The following is a 9,821-nucleotide window of genomic DNA, read 5'->3' on the forward strand; positions in this document are numbered from 1 at the left end:
ATGTTATAAACTTAAATTGAGGCTTAATTTGATTTATATGTTAAGGCCAAAAAAATTATTTTTATTTATGATAAGGAAACTTCTCCAGGAGTTACAAAGGTTTTCTTGGTGGGTTGAAACCACTGACCCTACAGTTAGCAGTCTACTGCTTATCCTATAACGCCACATCAGGATTCCTACAAAAATACAGCTAATGACTTTTTTTTTCTAGAGTCAGTTAATGTGTTAAAGAATATTTGGTTTATCATTATAAACATTTTGTTTGCCTGTTTTCTGTGTTGTTAAATATATTATAAACTAAAGCAAAGCTTGACATGATTATTTCTTGCCAAGTTTGTATGTATGTGTATATGTACATACATAAGAAGAATGAATTTTTTACAGTCACCCTGGTTTTGACCCTTTTTTTCCTCTTTTCTTAGATATTCCCAAAGCCCCCAGCAAAATCATACCAAGCAGAAACACAGATACCTCAGTGGTAGTTACTTGGGAGGAACCCAAAGATGCAAAAGAGCTGGTGGGGTACTACATAGAGTCCAGTGTTGTCGGCTCTGGCAAGTGGGAACCCTGCAACAACAACCCCGTGAAGGGCTCACGGTAACAGCTGGGGAGGGCACGGAGATGGGGTTGAGGAGGATAGGGATGTAGAGTCACAGTGGTGCAAAGAGAAGACTGTCCCATATAGGCATCCAATGCAGCATGTCTGCAGGTAATACATTTGTTTAAAGGTTAACTTGTGGTGCTCAATACTTAGAAACATGCAATGTCAGCGATAACGTAAGAGTTCATTTTAAATCTCTTTTCTAAAATGTTTTCCCTTTATGCTATCTGTTCTCTTTTCACTCCTCTGTGATGCTGTGGGATAAGCACTGTATTGCTAACCACAGGACTGGTGTTTCAAGCCATCAGCCGCTCTTTGGAAACCCTATACAGGGTTGCTATGAGCTAGAACTGACACCAAAGCACTGAACAACAACAATTCTGATCTTTTAGCCCTGGTGTGGCATTGTAGGGTAAGCAATGAACTGGTAACTGCAAGGTTGGCAATTCAAACCCACCAGCCACTTTCAAAAACCCTATACGAGATCACTATGAGTTGGAACCAATTCAATGGCCCACATAAAAAACAAACGAAATCCTGGTCTTTAGGGAGCCCTGATGGTGATGTAGGATAAGCACTGGACGACTGTTAACCTCAGATTTGGCATTTCAAACCCACTAGCGATTCCATGGGAGAAAGATGAGGCTTTCTGCTCCACAAAGGTTTACAGCCTCAGAAACCCTCTACAGGGTTGCTGTGAGTTGGAATGAACTCAATGGCAGTAGGTAGGTTATTCTGATCTTCGCAGCTCCTTTATGGTGCAAACGGTTAACTCAGCACATTCACTGTTAACCAAAAGCTTGGAGATTTGAGTCCACCCAGAAGCACCGAGGAAGAAAGCCTTGTCATCCATTTCTGAAACATTGAAAAGCCTAGGGAACACAGTTCCACTCTAACAACCTTGGATTCACTATAAGTAAGAATCGGTTCTATGGCAACTGGTATATTTTTATCTTTAATATCCAAAATGATGTAAGAGACTCTACCTAACACATATTACCCAAGCATTTTAAATGGACTTTTAATGGCATTTGGATGACTTAAAGGCACATGGCGGTGGTTGTGTGCTGTGGAGTCAGTTCCGACTCATGGTGACCCTGTACAGGGTTTCTGAAGCTATAAATCTTTATGGGAGCAGAAAACCTCGTCTTTCTCCAGTGGAACAGCTGGTAGTTTTGAACTGCTGACCTTGAGGTTAGCAGCCTGACTCGTAAGCCCTACACTACTGGAAAAAAGGTATCACCATTTTACAAATTCTAAACATCAACATGTTCAAATCAGTATTAAGTGATTTTTATTTTGTTTTGCCCTCAAATATTTTATCAACTAGCTTTGTAATCTCGTGGTGAATTGTAGCCTACACCCAAACTTGATGCCTCTTTGATTTAGGGCCAGTCTGAGAGGGAAATATCCCCAAATTGTCTAATGGGTTTGTTAGGCAACTCCTAGTTTGGGCCACTTCTAAGTCCAAGGACCCTAATAGGATGAATTGGCTCTTTTGTAGAACATGAGAGACTAGAGACAACTGATAGAGAGGAAAAACTGTGCTATGCAAGTTTTGTGCCTGTTTCAGCAGTCACCTTTATTCTGAATTCTCCAGCTTGTACCTGGCCTGCTGAGACACACCCTGGGAGGATAGGTGGAATCTGCCTCTCCGGGAACAGGCAGCGGACTGAGAACTGCTCTAGGGTGGGCAGGCACCATCTTTTATTCCTCTTCATATTCACCATCCCTAGCTCAGTGTCTGGAGCACTGAGATGCTCAATAAATATTCATTGGACTGAGCTGGCCCGAAGGACTGAAGGGCTGGCCTCAATCTTGCTGCCTTTATTAACTATGTGAATGTGCTAATAGTAAACATGCTGTTTCCTCTGGTTTCAGTTCTTAGGGTAGAATTCAATGTCACAGTGATTCATGTAATAGCCATTTATAGCAAAAATAACTATTAAAGAGTAAGGTTGTTTTATATATGAAACTGCCCATGGACTCGTAACTCATTATTGGATCCTCAGATCTAAGTGATAATTCTGGAGTTCATTTTTCACTGATTCTTCAGATCCTAGTGTCATTTTCAGGTAGTTGTACCTTCCCTGGCAAGCAGGAATACGGTGACTAGCTCTCTGTGATATGGTATCTATGTTACAGACTTAGTATATGCCTAGGTCATCAATCACATTCAAAGTACTTTGTTGTTGTTGTCAAGTGCCATGGAGTTGGTTCCGACTCATAGTGACCCTGCACAGGGTTTCCGAGGCTGTAAATCTTTACGGGAGCAGAATGCCTCATCTTTCTCTCGCGGAACCACTGGTAGTTTTGAACTGCTGACCTTGCGTTTCACAGCCCAATTCGTATTTTTACAAGGTAGGCATTATAATGTCCGTTTTACTGATGAGCAAACAGAGGCTCAGAAATGTTGAGGCTTATCCAAAGTCACACCAGGACTCTTCATTTTTCAATAGAGTGAGCTTAGAAAATTGTTGTTGGTAAGTGCCATGGAGTTGGTTCCGACTCATAGCGACCCTGTATAGGGTTTCCGAGGAGCGACTGGTGAGCTTGAACCGCTAACCTTGCCGTTCAAACCTACTTTCAGCATGGCGCATTAACCCACCACACTATATATACCAGGACTCCAGAAAATTGCCTTAGTTCCTTCTTGGTTTAAAGCATTTACGTTACTTAGACCTCTGGACAACTTGTCCTTCCTTCTTTAAAAAGAAGAATTATGGTTTTTTTTAGAGTCAGCTCATTCAGTTAAACAATCCTTTCCCCAATTTTCTTCCTAGGACAGCTTTTAAGATTTTGTTTTGTTTGTTTTTAGATTTACTTGTCATGGATTGGTAACAGGTCAGAATTACATCTTCCGAGTCAGAGCCGTTAATGCAGCTGGACTTAGTGACTATTCACAGGATTCAGAAGCTATTGAAGTAAAAGCTGCTATTGGTAAGTTTCTTACCCATAATTTTGTAGGGATAAGAATGAATTTTTTTCAGTTATACAGGAAAATACCATACTCTCCAGAAACTGTTTTAAGCTTTTCCCATTGCTTGATGGTTCCATCCTAAGCCAATCATTTTCTCTGAGTCTTGGTAACATCTAACTGTCTATAGCGTCATTTTCAGATTGCTGTCACTCATCCAGTTTCTGTAGCCTTTTCATCTCCACAAGTCCAGGTTCCTCCGCCATTTCCCGTGAACCCTTGTGGGAAACTCCGTTCTAACTTTATGCTCATCCTGGACTGTGAAGCACCATCCGATTCCATAAAGTGGTAGATCACCTCACCCATAACACATGTTATCTCGTCTGTAAAAAGTCCTTTCCTCTGTGACAGAGCTGGCTTGTCTTCACTAATAGCGCATTCACATTCTTTGTATAAGCAGTAGAATTCATACTAGGCTTATGTGGTTGATTAATCATATGTTTCATCTCTGCTTGCAGAGTAACCATCAGGATAAAACCAGTAACAAAGTAATTACATGTATGTGCATGATGTACCTCCCAATCTTGGATTGAACTAGGCAAAAGTAGTTGAGAGCAATAAAAAGGAAATCTGTGATATAACTCAAAAACCCACTGCTATCAAATCAATTCTAACTCATAGTGACCCTATTTAGGGTTTCTAAGACTATAAATCTTAATGGGAACAGACAACCTCATCTTTCTCTAGCAGAGTGGCTGGTAGGTTTAAACTGCTAACCTTGCAGTTAGCAGCCACTGCCTAACTCATAGCATCACCAGTGCTCCTTCTATGATATTGTAACACATATTTGAATAGAAAAAAAAAATTATTAACAATTGTTTTCAATTAGCATGTCTTATAAAATGAGCAGGCAGCCCTGGTTGTACAAATGGTTTATGCTTGACTACTAACCTAAAGGTTGTCAGTTTGAACCCACCAGCTGCTCTGCAAAAGAAAGGCCTGGAAGTCTGCTTCCATAAGATTTCAGTCAACAAGACCCTGTGGAACGGTTGTACTTCGTACCACATGGAGTCACCATGAGCTGAAATTGACTCATGGCTTGGTTTGGTTTTGGTCTGAAATTGACAGTTGTGAACATGCTTCTTTGAGATTGGGAGACACAGACAGACTATCACTGTTGCTGCAATGTACGTAACTCTGTTATAAAATCAAGGTCATTAATAGTATGTCTTTTGTGTCATTTTCCCATTCTGTTGAGTAATAGAGATTAGGTCTCTTAAGAAATGCCTGAGATTTGCTTTTTTATATATAGAGACTAAAACTTTGGGTTTTGCAAATCAAAGTGGTTACTGTTCTGCCTGTGATTTTGTTGTTGTTGTTCTCATTTCTGCTTTCTCTTGAATCTGGAGAAGTTGAAATATTTGTTGGTGTAATTTATGTGTGCGTTTTCCATATAGCTCACAAATCCAAGTGGTTTCTGTTAAGTCAAGATGTTTTCGTTTTGTGGTCCAAATGTTTATCTCTTTGTTCTGTTAAATAAGAGCACTTTATACTGTCTTTGGGCTCAAAGTGTTTTTGTTATTATCTGGCAATTGTAGGGGGAGGAGTGTCTCAAGATGTGTGCCCTGAACTGAGTGACACGCCTGGTGGACTAACAGACTTCCGGGGAGGCATGCATGAAGCCTCCCAGCCAACCTCTAAGAAAGATGCTTTGCTTGGTAGCAAACTTAACAAACCTACTCTGCCCGGTAGCTCTCACAAACTGGGCAAAACAGAAGTGAGTAAAGTAAGTGAAACAGTTCAGGACGAGCCTATCCCACCACCAGCAGCTCCTAAAGGGAAAAGTAAGTCTGGCCCTCTGAAAAAGAAGAAGGACGTAGGTGAGCACTGGGAGAGTAAAACCATTCCATCTGTCTCCATCAGTGTATTCACCTCCCATTGTCTACGTCACATTCTTCCATCTCTGTCCACGTTCATCACCATTCATTCCTGATTCTATGTGTTTTCAGATCCACTGGGAATACTTCTGTCTAATGTGTGATCAAAGTCATTCTATATAGCTTTTGTACCTGATTCATTAGACTTGATGGCAGTGGAAATTTTTTAAATAACTTGGATGCAGAGTCCTATTTGGTTTGGCCAAGCAAATGTGAATTCATCTTTGAACTCATTTTGCTTAGAGAACTGGAGATTAGCGCTTAGGTGAGGTGTTTTGAAATATTTGTGTTTGGTCCATGGGTAAGAAAAATATTTCGCAAAGAAGGGATATTTTACCAGGATAACTGTTAACTTCTGTGGTTTAGCCTCAGGTTTTCAAATTATCCTTCACATTTAATTCAAATAAATATAAGTAATTTTATCTCTGAAGTGCCATGAAAAGTTTTGTTGTTGTTGTTATTAAGTACCATTGAGTCAGTTCTGACTCATAATGGTTTCCAAGGAGCAGCTGGTAGTTTTGAACTGCTGACCTAGCAGTTAGTGGTCCAGTGCTTATCCTATAGCACTGGATATATATAACAATCTGCTTTCCAAGAACTGACTTATTTCAGACTGTTTATCAGTAATTCCTGGAGTCCTGGTATGGCGCTATGGGTTAATACACTGAATTGCAAAGTCGGCTTGAACCGCAAGGTCGGCAGTTCAAGCTCACCAGCTGCTCCTTGGAAACTCTATACAGGATTGTTATGGGTCGGAACCGACCCAACGGCACTTAATAACAACAATCAGTAAGTCCTGGTGTGGCATTGCAAGTTAATGTACTGGACTGCAAGGTCAGTTTGAACCATAAGGTTGGTGGTTATAACTCACCAGCTGTTGCTATGAAACCCTACGTGGGTCATTATGAGTTGGAACCGACTTGATGGCACTTAACAACAACAACAATCAGTAAGTTAACAATTATCTGACTAGCATATTTGGTAGATTATATATTCTAATATACAATGTTTTTCTTGTCAAATAAATAAGAAATGATGACTCTCATATTTTGATCAGTTATATCCATCCCCTTTTTCTATCCTGCCTCAACCTCTGTAAACTCTTCTAATTTTTGACACGTTTATTGGTTTCTTCAACTCAAGATGACATAAGATATTAATCTGAGAGTTCACATTCAACATTGCTCTGAAATAGAAAGGAAAAGGAAAAGAAAGAAAATTTTTTGAAAAATTAGAGAATGAAGGAAGAAGGCTTCATTGTTCCAAAAATCTTTTTAAAAAGATCATTCCTATACCTCTGCTCCCAAAAAGATTTGTTGTTGTTGTTAAGTGCCATCAAGTCAGTTCTGATCCATAGCAACCCTGTGTAGGGTTTTCAAGGAGCAGCTGGTGAGCTTGAACCGCTGACCTTGCAGTTCAAAGTGACTTTGCAGTCTAGTGCATTAACCCACAGCACCACACCAGGACTCCCCAAAAAGATTTGTAACCTCGTAAAGCGTATACAGGGTCACTGTGAGTCGGAACCAACTCGACAGCACTTAACAACAGCAATAACAATGTACCTCCTATAACCCAACTGAATAGTCAGAAAATTATCTTTGACACTAGTCTACCTTTAGACAGATTTCTCTCTGTATTCTTTCTCCAGACTGTTTTCTCTTCCCCCTGCATTTAAATCTATGATTTCAGTAGTTTTAAGTAGTGAGACATTGATCACCAAAACCACCACAAATGAAGAAAATTTAAAAAGTATCTCCTAAATATGTTTTTTCTAACTTAACTGCCATCGAGTCAATTCTGACTCATAGTGACCCTGTATAGGTTTCCAAGGAGCAGCTGAAGGGTTTGAACTGCTGACCTTGTGGTTCACAGTCCAGTGCTGATCCATAGTATCACACCAGAACTAGGCAGTAATAAATACAGTGACAGCTTGTTAGTATTTTGTGCTTTCCTAATAATAGTCCAACAGTAGGTTAAATACTGCTATAAAACTATCATAAATTATCATAAAACTGTCATATCATTCTAGAGAGAGTCACATGGAAGATTATGCCTGTTTTCAAATTTTTTTTTTTTTTTTTTTTTAAAGGTTGCATTTAACTGAGCTCTAGAATAGGAATTTTCTTGTTGTGCAAACAAATAGAATCTATATAGTTGTAAGGTCTTACAACAGTGAGTATGGCTGAATGGGGAAGTTCAAGAATAAATCTTGGAATTTATTTAGAATGGAAATTCTAAATAAGTGAATTGGTGCAAAAATTGATATACATATTCCATTTTCCTCAGGAAGCAAATGAAAAGAAAGCTATGTAAAGAAGCATATGAAAAAAAATATCTGGGTAGGGGTGAGATTTCTTCTTCTGGGGAATAGAATCCTTTTTTCAGGAACTTCATCATTTTGCTGGTAATGTTTCCAAATGAATTCTTCTTTAGGAGCATACGATCTTCATTTGTTTTTAATAATGATTGCACTGCAGGTTTTTTGTGTAAATTTTTCTTCATATACTAAATCGGATGCCAAGTTTCTGAGAAGTTTCTTATTTTAGATGTTTTTTTACTACAAGATCTGTTGCCTTCATAAATGGTATCAACTCAACCAGTTTAATCTACATGGAATCAGGGATGCGTTTCTGTCTACTCACACGCTATTCATATTGCTACAGCGACACCATCGCCACCCTATGATATCACTAGTCTTGAAAGTTTTCGTGACTCAATGGTTCTTGGATGGAAGCAGCCAGATAAGACTGGAGGGACTGATATTACTGGCTACTATGTGAACTTCCGCGAAGTGATTGGTGGGGTGCCAGGAAAATGGAGAGAAGCCAACATTAAGGCTGTCAGTGATCAGGCATATAAGGTAAGTATGTGGCATTCCCAAGTGCCGATTGTCACATATATGATCATACCCCTGCGTGCGCATGCATGCACACACCCACCCCACTGGCACAGAACCAATTACAACTCATAACAACCCTACAGGGCAGAGTAGAACTGTTCCATAGAGTTTTCAAGGCTGTACATCTTTCCAGAAGCTGATTGCTTCATCTTTCTCCAGCAAAATGACTGATGGGTTTGAACCACCAACCTTGAAGTTAGCAGCCCAATGCTTAACCCACTGTGCCACCAGGATTCTTTTGCACACATCCAGTACCTTGTAACCAATCCATTTTGTTTCTCCTATTTCCATTGTATATGTGTGTGTGTTTAGTCAAAATGAGCCCAAGATGGTAAAATAAAGCTAATTTTAAAGTAAAAAAAAATTATTTAAAGGTGCTTATATTATTCTGTTATTACATCACATAATAGTCTATTATGTCCTCAGTTATTGTTTGGACAAAGACTCTTGTAGATACAAATCAGGTATAGATAAGATTATGTCTTGGTTTACATCATAAATAGATAAACTTTGTTAACCCAGCTGATTCTATAAATGCCTCAATTTGTTGAGCATTTTAACGTTCAATGATATTGAACGTTAAAATGATATTTTTTATTTTAAGGATTATTGATATTTCATGACTTTTTTCACACTAGTATATTTCCTCCATTCCTATTTTACTAATTCCTTCACATTCGTTATTTTATGCCATATATTTACTCTTCTAATACCCCAATTTTTCTACTGTTATAGAAAAATTAGATTACTTAGTAATGAGCAGAAACTTTATATAAATGGAATATTTTGAGTCCTCACTTAAAATTCATTTGATTTTTACCTGATCATGTGTGAGTTTTCTGATGTCACATATCATATTACCACAAACTTTGTGTCCTAAAACAACCCACATTTACCAGCTGACAGTTTCCATTGATCAGGAGTGTGGGTGTGACTTAGCTGGAGCCTCTATATAATACAGGTGTCAGCAAGTTCAGTTCTCATCTGGAGTTTGGATTCTTCTTCCAAGCTCATTCAGGCTATTGGTAGCCCTAAGAGGCAGTCCTTTCCAGGCAGGTCATAATATGGCCATCAGAAAAGTGTGGTTCTTCAATAAAGGCCTAGACTTTCACTTAATATTTTACCTGATTTAGTCAGGCCCATCCTGGATAATTTCCCTTTTGATGAACTCAAAATCTACTGATTAGGCTTGCTATATAACATAATACAATCAAGATATAGATGTTCCGATGCCTGTGCCATATTATATTGGTTAGATGAAAGTCATAGGTTTCACCCACACACAAGGGGAGAAGATTTAGAAATGGTGTGACTCATTGGTGGTCACCCTAGGATGTAGTTGACACACGAGGTAAATAGAATGTTGAACACCTTGTTGTTGTTGTTGTTATGTGCCGTGGAGTCGGTTCCGACTCACAGAGACCCTGTACAGGGTTTCCAAGGCTGTAAATCTTTACGGGAGCAGAA

At 39.1% G+C, this 9,821-nt stretch overlaps 1 protein-coding gene across 1 annotated transcript in view; it reads left to right on the forward strand.

Annotated features, from left to right (window-relative positions):
* MYOM1 (myomesin 1) overlaps nt 1–9,821 on the forward strand; it is a 161,101-nt gene that overhangs the window by 59,102 nt on the left and 92,178 nt on the right. Inside the window, exons 14-17 of the mRNA XM_006867294.1 lie at nt 423–597; nt 3,420–3,541; nt 5,117–5,398; nt 8,119–8,315. Of these exons, the coding sequence (XP_006867356.1) occupies nt 423–597; nt 3,420–3,541; nt 5,117–5,398; nt 8,119–8,315 (776 nt within the window). The remainder of the gene's footprint in view (nt 1–422; nt 598–3,419; nt 3,542–5,116; nt 5,399–8,118; nt 8,316–9,821) is intronic.

The sequence above is a fragment of the Chrysochloris asiatica genome, unplaced genomic scaffold (assembly GCF_000296735.1).
Source record: "Chrysochloris asiatica unplaced genomic scaffold, ChrAsi1.0 scaffold00103, whole genome shotgun sequence".
Lineage (NCBI taxonomy): Eukaryota > Metazoa > Chordata > Mammalia > Afrosoricida > Chrysochloridae > Chrysochloris > Chrysochloris asiatica.